Below are 15,791 nucleotides of genomic sequence, written 5' to 3' on the forward strand. Positions count from 1 at the left end.
TGACACATTGTCAGTTGTATTGCTCATTGTCATTCTCTGCACTATAACACAACATCTAGACACTGCACTTGACACTTCACTGTTCAGTAAACTAGTCCTGTCTGATACACAGAGGGAGGTGAACAACACCTGTGTGTAATACACACATGCAGTATACCGCTTAGCAAAAGGATACAAAAATTATTATGGCTGTAAGTAGGTATCTTACTAAGGCTCGGTTCACACTATTGCGATGCGGGAAGGCTGCGAATTCGCAGCCTGTTCCCGCATCGCACACGCACCCCCGGCAGTTCACACTGCCATATGCGATCCGCTGGGGGTGTCAATGTAATCTTAACGACACCCCCAGTTTGATCGCATATCGCAGTGCGATCGTGCAGTTCGCAAAGGATCGGATCGCACAAGTGTGAACCGCTGTGCGATCCGATCCTGATGCGGCAGCAAAAATGCCTCCTGTGCGTCTTTGCTGCGGGTGCGGTGCGAATTTAGCCATACAAACTGTATGGCTAAACTCGCACCGCACAGCTGATCGCATGTCATGTCGGAGCAGTGCGCTCCGACATGACATGCGAACCCCGCACACGCAGAAGTGTGAACCGGCTCTAAAAGTAAATATAGTTTGTATTCAAAATTTCACATAATTATTTAACCAGCTGAATCATATATAGTTTAATGGTAACAGAAGAATTATTAGTAGAGGAATGCACTTTTCATTACTTGGATAATGATCGTTTCTTAACCACCTAAGGACCGCCCGCCGCAGTTTTACTATGGAACGCAGCCCCTCCTGCGCAAACCGATGCAGGACTAGGTCATTCGTGTGCCTGCTGCTAGGGGGCGAGAGCACACCGCCAGTGGCACGCTCCCACCCCCACTCTGCAGCGGGGACTCCGATGCATGGGGTCGGCGGCTCCAATGGCCACCCGCGATCGCTCCCCGTTGAGAGAGGAGGACGGTCAGCTGCTGTAAACACACCTGACCATTCTTCTCTCTGACATAATCACAGAGCACCTTTGATCCTTCAGTATAGAATCACAGGCCTCTGTGATCATTTCAAAAGCCCCCCCCCCCAAGATAGAAACACTCCTAGGCTTACATTTAACCCCATGATCACCTACTGTGTTAACCCCTTCCCTGCCAATGTCATTATTACTGTAACAGTGCATATTTTTAGCTCTGATTACTGTAGTAGTGTCACTGGTCCCCCCAAAAGTGTCAAAAATGTCAGTTAGGGGTTCGATCTGTCCGCTGCAATGTCGCAGTCCCGCTAAAAATCGCAGACCGCCACCATTACTAGTAAAAAATAAATAAAAAAACAATAAAAATGACATAAATCTTTCCCCTAATTTGTAGACACGATAACGTTTGCGCAAACCAATCAAAATTATGTAGCAGAAAACAAATTGGCCTAAAATGATGAAAAAATCAGATTAAAAATTATTTTGGGAATGTTATATAGCAGAATGTAAAAAATATTGTTTTTTTTTCAGAGTTGTCGTAGTTTTTTTGTTTATAGCGCAAAAAATAAAAAATCGCACAGGTGATCAAATACCACCAAAGAAAGCTTTATTTTGTGGGAAAAAAAGGACATAAATTTTATTTGGGCACAGCATCGCACGACCGTGCAATTGTCCGTTAAAGTAAAGGAGTGCCGAATCGCAAAAAATGGCCTGGTCATTAAGGGGGCAAATCCTTCTGTTCCAGAAGTGGTTAAATGTGTTAGTGATTTCTCATATTTCTACAGCACCAACAAATTACATTGCTCTTAATTACATGGAACCATTTACATAAATTCACAATCTAAGCCCCAATGACACTCACCAAAGACATACCTTACAATACAATTACAGGGCTAAAAATATTACCAATATCCTTATATAAAATCACACAAATAAATCAAAATGCACCCTCCTGTGCATCACAGTGCAAAACAAGACAATACAGTATCGATAAACAACATGTGGAAATCTGACTACAAACAGTCCTTGTAATAGTCCACACATGAAAAACGTTATCCTCTCAAGCACGTTTCCAAGGTGTAAGATCTTCCCCGATGTCTTCCCCACTCCAAAGGACTGAAGCTTACTTTATGATGAAGACCCAAACTAAACTACTTTAGTATGGTCAGATTTGCTTACAGTATTTTCTCATCAAGGGTTCACAATCCTTCCATAGCCCCCTGTAATGATACCTCAAGTTCTTCCCATGTATTTTAGAACAAGGATTACTACTTTTCGTATGTGGACTGTTATGCATGCTGTTTGTTGTGGGATTACCACATATTGTTTCAAGATTTTGTATAATCTTGTTTTGCACTGTGATACACAGGAGGGTGCACTTTGATTTATGCGTGCGATTTGACAGGTATTGTTGATATTTATAATGTTGCACTTTAGAGCTACACAATTCTGGATAAAATGAGAATCACATTTTTTTTGCTTAGAATAAAGATCATGATTCTCTCACAATTCTCGGCGTAACATCATCTTTCACATTATACAAAAAAATTGGGCTAACTTTACTGTTTAGTTGTCTTTTAAATTCATTGAAGTGTATTTTTCCCCAAAAATGAGTTTTGAAAGACCACCATTAGACCTCTCAGCATCCACTCACTTCTAATGATGGGCATACATGCAATGCTCGTTTTTTCGTTCGAAAAAATAGAACATAGCAGATTCCTCCATTAGCATTTGTCGATGTGGATGAAGAAATCTCTGCCAAGAAAAGTGTTAAAATATATATATATATTTAGGGGAGATCTGCCCTCTGTGTCCACCCCATCCCCTATTGTTAAAAATATTTGATATATTTTATTAAAACCACATATAAATAAATAAACACTTTAACCACTTTAACCCCGCCCACCGTACATTTACTGCGGCACTCAGCCGCTGCTGGACAAAGCGACGTAGGGCAACGTCGCTCGCTCAGGAGACTGTAGGGGGCAAGCGCGCACCGCCGTCGGCGCGCTCCCGCCCCTTCCCTGGGGAGCCAGCGCGTGTGACCAGCGGCTCCAATGTCCGCCAGCCACTCGCAATCTCCCGCAGCAGAGTTAGAAAGACAGACAGCTGATGTAAACACAGCCATCTGTCATTCTCCCTGAAGTGATCACAGAGGCTATGCAATCCTGCTATATAGGATCGCATGTCCGCATGTCTCTGTGTTTACTTCACTAGCCACGCCCCCTGACAGTTAGAATCACGCCCCTAGGGACACACTTAACCCCTTGATCACCAGTAAAGTTAACCCCTTCCCTGCCAGTGTCATTTTTATAGTGACAGTGCATATTTATAGCACTGATTACTGTAGTAATGTCACTGGTACTCCCAAAAGTGTCAAAAATGTCAGTTAGAGGTCTGATCTGTCCGCCGCAATGTCGCAGTCCCGCAAAAAAAAATTGCAGATCGCCGCCATTACTAGTTAAAAAAAAAAACAATAAAAATGACATAAATCTTTCCTGTAGTTAGGAAACACAATAACTTTTGCGCAAACCAATCAAAATATGCTTATTGCGATTTTTTTTTACCAAAAATATGTAGCAGAAAACAAATTGGCCTAAACTGTTAAAAAAAAATTGATTTTTACATTTTGTTTGAGAATGTCATATAAAAAAATTTGAAAAATATTGTTATTTTTCAAAATTGTCGCTCTTTTTTTGTTTATAGCGCAAAAGTTGCACAGGTGATCAAATACCACCAAAAGAAAGCTCTGTTTGTGGGAAAAAAGGGAAGTCAATTTCATTTGGGTACAGCGTCGCACGACAGCGCAATTGTCCGTTAAATTTACGCAGTGCCGAATTGCAAAATAGGGCCTGGTCATTGAGCAACCAAATCCTCCGAGGCTAAAGTGGTTAAAGTAAAAGCCAATACATGGTGCCATGCATTTGTTTAAATGCTATACTGGTTCTTCTAGATGCCTGGACATTTTTCTTCAGCATTATTCTAGAATACCTTGAAGTGTTACCTGATTCATTTACACTGAACAAAATTATAAACGCAACACTTTTGTTTTTGCCCCCATTTTTCAAGATCTAAGACTTTTTTTATGTACACAAAAGGCCTTTTTCCCCCAAATATTGTTCAGCAATCTGTCTAAATCTGTGTTTGTGAGCACTTCTCTTTTGCCGAGATAATCCATCCACCTCACAGGTGTGGCATATCAACATGCTGATTAGACAGCATGATTATTGCACAGGTGTGCCTTAGGCTGGCCACAATAAAAGGCCACTCTAAAACGTGCAATTTTATCACACAGCACAATGCCACAGATGTCGCAAGTTTTGAGGGAGCGTGCAATTGGCATGCTGACTGCAGGAATGTCCACAAGAGCTGTTGCCCGTCAATTGAATGTTCATTTCTCTACTGTAAGCCATCTCCAAAGACGTTTCAGAGAATTTGGCAGTAAATCAAACCGGCCTCACAACCGCAGACCACGTGTAACCCCACCAGCCCAGGACCTCCACATCCAGCATCTTCACTTCCAAGATACTCTGAGACCAGCCACCCAGACAGCTGCTGCAACAATAAGTTTGCATAACCAAAGAATTTCTGCACAAACTGTCAGAAACTGTCTCAGAGAAGCTCATCTGCATGCTCGTCATTCTCATCGGGTTTATGACCTGACTGCAGTTCGTTGCCGTAACCGACTTGAGTGGGAAAATACTCACATTCAATGGCGTCTGGCACTTTGGAGAGGTGTTCTCTTCACGGATGAATCCCGGTTTCACTGTACAGGGTAGATGGCAGACAGCGTGTATGGTGTAGTGTGGGTGAGCGGTTTGCTGAAGTCAACGTTTTGGATCGAGTGGCCCATGGTGGTGGTGGGGTTATGGTAAGGGCAGGCATATTTTATGGACAATGAACATAGGTGCATTTTATTGATGGCATTTTGAATGCACAGAGATACCGTGACGAGATCCTCAGGCCCATTGTTGTGCCATTCATCCACGACCATCACCTCATGTTGCAGCATGATAATGCATGGCCCCATGTTGCAAGGATCTATACACAATTCCTGGAAGCTGAAAACATCCCAGTTCTTGCATGGTCAGCATACCCACCGGGCATGTCACCCATTGAGCATGTTTGGGATGCTCTGGATCGGCGTATACGACATCGTGTTCCAGGTCCTGCCAATATCCAGCAACTTCGCACAGCCATTGAAGAGGAGTGAACCAACATTCCACAGGCCACAATCAACAACATGATCAACTCTATGCGAAGGAGATGTGTTGCACTGTGTGAGGCAAATGGTAGTCACACCAGATACTGACTGGTTTTTGGACCCCCCCAATCCCACCCCCCCTCAATACAGTAAAATTGCACATTTTAGAGTGGCCTTTAATTTTGGCCAGCCTAAGGTACACCTGTGCAATAATCATGCTGTCTAATCGGCATCTTGATATGCCACACCTCTGAGGTGGATGGATTATCTCGGCAAAGGAGAAGTGTTCTTACGAACACAGATTTAGCCAGATTTGTGAACAATATAATATACAATGTGAACAGGGGCCATTGAAATAAATGGGATTTTGCTTGTTGGGCATTTTGGGACTTTAGAGATGAGCCTTTTACGAGCTGAAATACGCTCAGGTGTGAACAGGGCCTTAGTGGTTAAACTGGCCTCATTTACAGACCAAGGTTCATCCCTTTGATCTAAAAGAACCAATTGATACAATGTTTCTATTTTTCTCTCAGCACTCAGCAATGTTGATAAACATTTGCTGGCTGCTTTTTTTTTTTTTTTCCTTTGACAGCTCTGAGCAGACAACGTCTCTGCACTGAATAGTGGAAATGCTGGATTAGGTTCGTGATTGCGATTTTTTTAACGAATAATCGTGCAGCTCTACTGCACTTGTAATATAAGGTTTATTTCAGCAGATGGGTTATTTATTTTGGGTGTTGGCTGCACCAATTGACATACACGTACATACAATCAAAAAATATTTTTGGGTGAGTTTTATTGCAGGTTTTTATGATTGAAATTAAGGCTCACTAAGAACAATTTCAGAATGATGTCAATTAACCTGCCAGTGTAGCTTTGGATTGTGGAAAACAACACTTCAAACATCCACGTGAATTGTCACACAAATGCTGACAGGATTTGATTCTAAGTGGTTGTAGTAAAGGCATTCTATGCATTAGGATAAAAATGCCCCCCTCAACTCATCTCGATACAGCGATGTTGTGGAGTGTCTTGGCTGCCTGGGACTTTCCCTTCTCATTGGCTGAGACTGCAGTTTGGCACTATTGGCTCCTGCTGTTTCCAATCAAAGTCAGTAAGCCACGGAGGAGAGAAGAGGCGGGGCCATGCCATGGCTCAGTGTCTGAATAGACACAGGGAGCTGCGGCTTGGCTCAGGTGCCCCCATAGCAAGTTGCTTGCTGTGGGGGCACTCAACAGGAGGGAGGGACCAAGAGCACCAAAGAGGGACCCCACAAGAGGAGGATCCAGGCTGCTCTGTGCAAAACCAAAACCAAAAAATGCGATTTTTATTTTTTGCGATATTAACGAAAAAAGACTGAAAATGCTGAGAAAAAATTACATTTTCAAATTTTTCTTATAAAAAATATCAAACTAAATGTTTGTCATACATTCAGGCCAAAATGTATTTAGCTACATATCAAATAAGTGAATATTTATTGGTTTGCGCAAATTTTACAGCGTCTACAAACGATGGTGTATATACTGGAATTTACGCAGCTTTTACTTTCTTGCTGCCTATCTCATTCCTGGAAGTGCTATAATGGCAGGGCAGTACAACCCCCCCCCCCCCCCCGCCCCAAATTACCCCTTTTTGGAAAGTAGACACCTCAAGGAATTTCCTGAGAGGCATGTTGAGCCCATAGAATATTTAATTTTTTTGTCACAGTTGTTTGAAAAATGACAAAAAATATATATATATTTGTGTACACAAAGTTGACATTGAAATGATATATTGCTCATGCATGCCATGAATTTATGTGGAATGACACCCCAAAATACATTCTGCTGTTTTTCCTCAGTATGGGGATATCCCCGGTGTGAGACTTTTTGGCAGTCTAGCTGCATACAGGACCCCGAAAACCAATCACCACCTTCAGTCTTTCTAAGGGCGTAAATTGTTGATTTCACTCCTCACTACCTATCACAGTTTCGGAGGCCATAAAATGCCAAGATAGCATAATTACCCCTTTTTGGAAAGTAGACACCCTACGCTATTTGCTGAGAGGCATGTTGAGTCCATGCAACATTTTATATTTTGCCACGTTTTGGGAAAATTACAATTTTTTTGGGGGGTATCTACGTTTCAGAGGTCATTTGGGGGGTGTTTGAACTGTCCTGGCATTTTATGCCCAATATTAGAAGCTTATGCCACATATCACTCACTCTTTTAACCACTTGAAGACCAAACCTTTTCTGACACTCTTTGTTTACATGAAAAAAATATTTTTTCTTACTAGAGAATAACTTTGAACCCCCAAACATTATATATATATATATATATATATATATATATATATACATATATATATATATATATATATATATATATATATATATATATATATATTTTTTTTTTTTTTTTTCAAAGCAGAGGCCCTACAGAACAATATGGTGGGTGTTGTAATTTTTTTTGTCACATGTTAATTGCGCAGAGATTTTCCAAGCGCAACTGTTTTGGGAAAAAAACACCAATATACATATAAATGTAATATATATCAGATCATGCGCTGATCAGATGAACTCTCCACTGCTAGCTGTGGTATTTACACTACCAAAGCGAGTTAGTTGCAGCTCCTCCTTGTTTCCACTGGGTGGCAGACTATGGTTAGTTTTGAAAGCTGCAGAAAGGAGACAACAGCGCACAGCTGTCCTTGTGTGATACCGTTTATTAAACCACATAACACATAACTGAATCAATTACACTCACGTTTCTTATGATAATGACAGGCGCATCGACAATCCCCTTCTTCCCCTCTCGCTCTCGGATGGCCCTCAGTCCGCCCTTCGACCAGAGATAACTAAGGACACCGCAAAGAAGTGCCCGTCCATCTCTAGCCTCCCCGCCAGGCACCAGCATGCAGATCCCAATGCGCCTGCCCACAGACCCGCCGGCTAATCCCGATTGCGCATGGGCACCTCAGCCGCAGCACCGCTGGAAGCAGAGAGAGGGTTGGAATAGGAACAGAGTGATGCTGAATGGTTGCCAAGACAATGCGTTTTTGACCCGAAGAAGGAGGCTCCGCCTCTGAAACGCGTTGTCTTGGCAATCATTCAGCATTACTCTGTTCCTAGTCCAACCCTCTCTCTGCTTCCAGCGGGTCTGTGCGCAGGCGCACTGGGATCTGCACGCCGGTGCCTGGCAGGGAGGCTAGAGATGGACGGGCACATCTTTGCGGTGTCTCTAGATATCTATGGTCGAAGGGCGGACCGAGGGCCATCCGAGAGGGAGAGGGGAAGAAGGAGATTGTCGATGCGCCTGTCATTATCATAAGAAATGTTAGTGTAATTGATTCAGTTATATGTTATGGTTTAATAAACTGTATCACACGAGGACAGCTGTGCACTGTTGTCTTTTTTTTTTTTTCATGCAGCCTGTGGGCTGAACGAAAAAAGTGAACCTAACAGATTCCTCCATTCACATCGATCGATGTGGATGAAGAAATCTTTGCCAGAAAGTGTGTGGTATGCCCACCATTAGACCTCTCAGCATCCACCCACTTCTAATGATGGGCATACATGCAATGTACTTTTTTTTTTTCATTTGAAAAAATAGAACATAGCAGATTCCTCTGTTCGCATTGATCGATGTGGATGAAGAAATCTCTGCCAAGAAAAGTGTTAAAAAATATATGGCGAAGCATAGAAGAGATCTGCCCTCTGTGTCCACCCCATCCCCTATGCTTCTCTATATATGTTTTTTTTTTTTTTTACTTTTTTTACACCTGTTTTGTAACTGTAGAAAAACTTTAAACGTTCCAGGCTAGAGTCTCTCAAAATGCGATAGCCATCTAACATCTTTCGAGACCGTGTGTGAAAGTGTACCCTAGACTTTGCCGTGCTGCATCCTATACTAACACTCTACTAGTGTGTGGTAGCGACAGAAACAGTCCCAGATACAGAGACCACGTTGGTCAGGACAGGAGGGACAAAAAAAGCAGGTGTAATGCCAATATCCCAGTTTTCTATAGACACAACATCTTCTTTGGGGTGCTCTTTGGGTAGGGGTACCAGGGAGGACATCTGGAAAATGTCTCTCATGCAGTTGGCTTACTGCATCTGGATTGAGAATTTGGGCCACAGTACCTTCTGGATCTCTAGATGTGTGTTTGGGTATGTCTCTAGCTGGTAGAGACATACCCAAAAAGACTTGCAGCTGTAATTGAAGCGAAAGGTGATTCTACAAAGTATTGACTCAAGGGGGCTGAATACAAATGCACGCCACGCTTTTTTTTTTTTTTTTAACCATGTATCATTTTCCTTCGACTTCACAATTATGTGCCCCTTTGTGTTGGTCTATCACATAAAATCCCCAAAAAATAAATTTATGACAAAATGTGGAACATTTCAAGGGGTATGAATACATTTTCAAGGCACTGTACATGTACCTGTAATAAATAAACATGCTTAACAACTTAAGCATAAAGATCAGTGAACGTGTGCTGTGTTCAGATCCATAAGAAAAAAATTGAAAAATCTATGTCTGAGGTCCTGTGCACGGACAAAAAAATTCTGCTGAATGCATGTAAACATTTATGCTAATATTTACATACATACAGTGTATAGCAAAAATGTACTCTATTAGAATATAAGAGACACCTGTGTCCTAGCAAAAGGATGCTAGGTGGCTTCCTCCTAACTGTCTTTGTCCTAACTAACTGTAGGACCTTGCAGGCAGAAGCCGCTTGCATCCTAGAACACAAAGGATGTTATGCCGCTTCTTTCAGAAGCCATCTGCAACCTAGCAATGATGCCAGATGGAAAAATATGTCTGTTTCCTAGCCACAGAGTATGCTAGGTGGCTTCCTTGAGAAACCACCACTGTCCTAGCAGTGGAGGGTCATAGGTGACTTTTTTGAGAAGCTGCCCACATCTTGGCAAAGAAGGGTGCCAGGCATTTTTCTTGAGAAACCATCTGCATCCTACATTGGTTGGATTATAGGCAGAAAAAACTGACTGTGTCCTAGCAACATAGGATGCTAAGTAGCTTCCATGAGAAGCCATCTGCATCCTAGCAACAGGGCCACTTACACTGTAAGGCTGTATGCATGTGAACATTGCATAAGTACAGCATACTGAGCACTTTTTTCCACAGGATCTTGTTGCCAGCTTCTGCCATACATGTTGCTGTATTTTCCTAATGCATGAGGCCTTACTGGCTTTTGTGTATATTTTAATAATTTCACGTGCACATCTTGGCACAGGTGGACTTTAACCAGATCAAAGCCCTAAATAGGCACAATTTAGTGTGCTAGCTAGCATCACAAACATATGCTTCTTTATTCATAAAATACTGTGTTCCCTTATTTTTCATCTCGTTAACACTGATCTCATCCAGCCATTTTCAGGCACTTCCTCTCTACATGCGTGCACTTACATATAGTAAATCATTGCTCTGAACCAACTTTCTGTTAGTAACAACAGAAGTAAAGCATGTTGGCATTACAACTTGTAGTCTCAACCACACAGAGCAAGCTACAGGAGTATAACACAGGAATTTAGTTTGGGCATCATTGTCACCCCATAACAGCAAGTGCCTAAACAAGGACCTATATGGCAGGATCATTAGATGTTAATGAAAGCTGCAAATTTAATAAGCTTTTGTTTGTATCCATTTTAAAACCAAGCGTAAATATTACTTCATATGTTACTAAGAAAAATATCTCACTTTTGCACTGAGGTTCTACTCCACTCCATGATTTGTTAGCTTCGCAAACTCTTTCAGTTGGTCCCTGAAAGAAACAGAAGTAGGAATTAATAATATAAAAATATACAGGCTCTCTTAAATGTCTACCCTAGTAGGTACAAACAGTGCTAATGATCATCACTATAACTTTATTATTATATACTACTAGGCTTAGTTAACTGTTGTGTAGGAATTTCTGATGTGAGGTTTTGGGTGTCACCTTGTGTGTATTCCAGCTCATCCTGTTGCATTCTCAATAGTATAAAATAAATAATAAATCTAACAGGTTGGCTAGAAATGCCTCATAATGGGCACAAAAGGTGCAGGTCTAGAAACTTCAAGACATCATCAACATTTAATCAATAAAGTCACGGAGATCTTAAGTTGAACTCCAAGCATATAAAAGACACACATTAATAAGCAGTTCTGTAATCAATAATACATCATTTAAAGTATTTTTTATTTATTTTTTCATAAAAATAGTGTTAGTACCCAAATTTAACATGGTATCAGCCTATTGCATTTAACTATACAGTGAAGCTAGTATGGAAGAGGGAAAAGCAGCACAAGGAGCCATTCATCTGCATCGCAGTGCTCACGTGCTAACAAGGAGATGAGCTAATCAGTCTTATGCTTCTCTGATGCTTTTACTTTCAGGGGAGAGGGAGGAACAAGTTCTGTAAGTGTTACTTAAAGCCCAACACCAGGCAAAAATTAAATATAACTAGTCCATTGTGCCATTTTTTTTTTTTTTTAAAAGCCCGTAGCGTGTGAAACACACTCAAAAGACTTCACCCGGTGCATAAAAAAGTGCACACACACAAACGTGAGGAACACAAAAAGTGCACAGGGTGTGCAAACAAATGGTCTTCCCTCCGAAGAGGTAGGACCCGAACCTCGATCCCCCGGGTCGCAAGACTCCTGACAGGGATTTAAGGTACTCATGGTCTGTCTGGCCAAAACCAGACTGACCCCGTTCTTCAGGGGGACTGCCGAAACAGCCCCCACCGAGTACTAAGTGGGGCTCCCCCGAAGGGAGACCCCATGAGAGAGGGCAGACCAAGCCAAAAGGCCATATCCGCCCCCTCCCAAGACTCAAGGTAGGGCCCGAGGACCCACACCCTACAAGTCGTGCAGGTGAAAAAAGGTGATAGAAAAGTGACAAACTACAAAGAAAAGGCACACACAAACAAAAAGGTGGGGAAGGGGAAGTGGAGAGGTGAATTAGTGCCTAAGTGAAAACCAAAGGCAGGCCTTCCGGCCGGAATAAAAATTCCTCTGGTCGAAGCCAAAAGGCCTTGCCCAAGAGGCAGGTGCTTAAAAAAGTGTGCGTAGGTGCAGTGACCATGGTGCCGAAAAACTCAAGGCGAGCTGCCCCTCACCAGTGAGAATTAAGGCACCCCTGGGCTGCCACCCCAGGGGCACATACACTACGGGCTTTCTCTACCCCGGCCCAATGGCCAGACCGAGTGTAGCCCTTGCCTACCAGGAGGTTTGGAACATGTACAGCTTAGGGAGAGCCTGCCTACAACTGGGGACAAGCCTTTTGCAAGGCCAGATTCAACCCAGGAGGAAAGGCCCGCCCACCGCCATCCACGTTCCTCACCAATTACATCCAGGAGCAATACTAACCGTCTTTTCCCAGCTTTCTTGCTCCCTTCAAACTGATAGGGTCGGACCTATTCAAATCAGAAGGCAACGGACCCATCCGGCTTTCTCTGACAGTGCCTACTTCCCGGTCCTCCAGTTACGTCCAGAGCGCCCCGGTTCATTTCAGCCCCTGCCGATACTAACCCTCAGGGTCCATACCAACTGATAAGAACAGATACTACACTTGATCTTAGCCAAAAGGCCGAGAAGCGATTGTGCCATTACCTTACTTACTTGATTCCAAACACCTTCCTAAGTTGTTCTGCAGTGTAATACAGAGGTCCCCAACCACCGGGCTGCAGACCACTGCCAGTTTGTGGCTTATTGGGAACCATCCCACATGGCGAGTGGTGGGCGGCGAGCAAGTGAGGCTCAATCTGCATTGTCAGCCACTTGCATAGCTGCTTGGGCTCCGCTTGTTGTCTAATCTGTGGTGGCCCTGCTGTGGGCTGCATATGCCGGGGGATCTGGATCCTTGTGTAGGTCTAGTGCACTGCCATCCTCCCACCATCAAAGTGTGCCTGATCCCCTTCTCCCAGCAATACCACTCCCTTCCCTCTGTGTGGTCATATCTCTCAGTGTATGTATATATATTTTAAAATCTTTATTTGTATCTGTTTGGCAGATCACATGAGCCCTATTTAATAATATTAATAACATTAAATATAATAATAATCAACCAAACAGATACAAATAAAGATGCATTTTTTTCAAAAGTAATAATACATTTTTTTCCTAATATTAATAATATTTTTTTTATTATAATACAATTTATTCAATAATAATAATAGATTGAGCTCATGTGGTCAGCCAATCTTATTATTATTATGGAAAATATATTATTGCTATGGAAAAAATATATTATTATGAAAAATATTTTTGTTATTATTATTGAAAAAAAAAAATGTTATAATATTGATTTGTATCTGGCTAATTACATGGGCTCAATTTAATAATATTAATAATATTAAATATGACTCCTGTGATCAGCCCAACAGATACAAATGAAGATTTGTATATATATATTTTTAATAACAATTCTTCTCATAATCATCATAATAATAATAATAATAATAATAAATACAAATACAGATAAGGATGTGAGTGTCAGGCTGAAAACCTCCAACAACACCCCACATTCCCAGCTCCCCCTCCCCTCCCCGTGCCTGTGGGGGTGTTGTATTCTGTGAGGCCGGTCCTTGGTGCTGAGGAGGGTGAGGACCGCTGGTGTAATGGTTCTAACTGAAAGTTTCCTCTATGAGCCAAGCTAATTTCCTGCCTTGGCCCTGCTTTTTATCTTTTTGAAAGCTGGTCTCTTTGTCACTCTTGTGAGTTCCCCTGCCTCTGAAGCCCATGAGAGAGAAAACTGTAAGCGTTGCCTCTACCAATAGGAGATGTCCACATCATGCAGGACATGATGTGTGCACCTGAAGTAAACAGAAAAAGAGAGAAGGATTGTCATGTGACCGTTGTTTCAGATGAATAAAATGGGCATCTGAATAGTTTTTTTTTTTTTAACTCTTCAGCATCTTCTAAGCACTCTAAGGGTACATTCATACCAGCCACATGCAAGCGTGTAGTTCATGTCAGCTGTATAGCAGTGCTGATGAGCAGTGCCTTGCATCTTACAACGCAAGCCACTCTATACCTTTTTTAAGGTGGTAGTAAACCCTTGCATAAACGCAGTAAAGTGACTGTCCTCAGGTTAAACACAGAGATTAACCACTTCTGGACCGGAAGGTTTTTCCCCCTTAATGGCCAGGCCACTTTTTTGCAATTTGGCACTGTGTGACATTAAAAGGTATAGAGAGGGTGGGGCGCTGCTTTACATATATGGCTGGGAAATTTACTATGAAAAAAAGGGCTTACAAAATATAAGGGCTCATAGCGGTACATTCAAACTTATATATAAGACAAATGCAAAACAAACAGAAATAAATCAATAAATGCTTCTGTGACCAGAAATTATATATAACAATAAATGTTTTTCCGTAAGCAAAAAAGTGTCCAGTGCTCTTTAAAGTGCTAGGTGCTGTGCGGTTACATACAAAAGTTCCTGCATACTATAAAATAAAGTAATTTTGAAAATTCAACAAACAAAGTGACAGGTGCCTTTTAAGGTGCTCCAAATATGCCTAAATGAGTGTATGTTGTTGGCGTTCCACAAGCTGTGCTCCCCCTATAGTGCCTCACTCACCAGAAAGCTCTCCCTTTTGGGGGTAGCAGACTTCCAAAACAACCACTGTTAGGGACAGCAGACCTGGGATCCACGTCCGAGTATCACCCTGTATTTGGAGCAGCAGACCTTTGGCCCATATACGGTGGAGTTTATTTTCTGAACAGCTCAGCAATATACGTCCTGGGTGATGAGGCAGCTGTTGGAGGCGATGAAACTGCGTGACTTTACTTGGTAATTACGTGGTCATGCAATGCTGTACCCCAAATTTATGTCCTTTTTTTCCCACAAATAGAGCTTTTTTTTGGTGGTGTTTGATCACCTCTGCGGTTTTTATTTTTTGCGATATAAACGAAAAACGACCAAACATTTTGAGAAAAAAATAAATTTCTACTTTTTCTTATAAAAAATATCCAATTAACTAAATTTTTGTCATACATTTAGGCCAAAATGTATTTAGCTACATGTCTTTGATAAAAAAATCTTAATAAGCGTATATTTATTGGTTTGCGCAAAAGTTATAGCGTCTACAAACCATGGTGTTTATACTGAAATTTACGCAGCTCTTACTTTCTGACTGCCTATCTCATTTCTTGAAGTGCTGAAATGGCAGGGCAGTACAAACCCATTTCTCTGATGTTCATTGATGGACACAGCTCCTGATTCTTTTTAACCATTGGGTTATACTGCCCCCTACAGGAGTAGGACACTAGGCAGGAAAAATCTTGACTAAGACTATGGGCAGTCCCAGGGGCTATACACACACTCTCAGCTATAGGCACTCAGTTTTGTTTCAAGCAGTGTCAGAAGAAAGCCAACTCCACAGAGGAGTGGATGCTGTGTCCGTCAATAAACATCAGAGAAATTGATTTTACAGGAAATCAAAAATCCCATTTTCTCTTTCATTCATTGACGGACACAGATCTTGATTCTTCTTAACCATTGGGAAGTCCCAAAGCGGTGTTAAAAAAGCAGAAAAAAATTCCCAATAGCCAACCTGGAGTTCAACCATAAACAACTGGAGCTCACCTGAAAAAACAATACACCTCAAAGAGGACCAGCTCCTCTGAACAGCAGC

General features: G+C 41.9%; 1 protein-coding gene across 3 annotated transcripts in view; it reads right to left on the reverse strand.

The window, feature by feature from the left end:
- The window catches only part of SVEP1 (sushi, von Willebrand factor type A, EGF and pentraxin domain containing 1), a 573,162-nt gene that overhangs the window by 59,567 nt on the left and 497,804 nt on the right, over positions 1-15,791 (reverse strand). For all 3 annotated transcript variants that reach the window (XM_082255001.1, XM_082255000.1, XM_082254999.1), the window contains exon 41: positions 10,870-10,933. In XM_082255001.1, coding sequence (XP_082111127.1) covers positions 10,870-10,933 — 64 coding nt within the window. The remainder of the gene's footprint in view (positions 1-10,869; positions 10,934-15,791) is intronic.

The sequence above is a fragment of the Pelophylax lessonae genome (assembly GCF_965119305.1).
Source record: "Pelophylax lessonae genome assembly, chromosome: 1".
Lineage (NCBI taxonomy): Eukaryota > Metazoa > Chordata > Amphibia > Anura > Ranidae > Pelophylax > Pelophylax lessonae.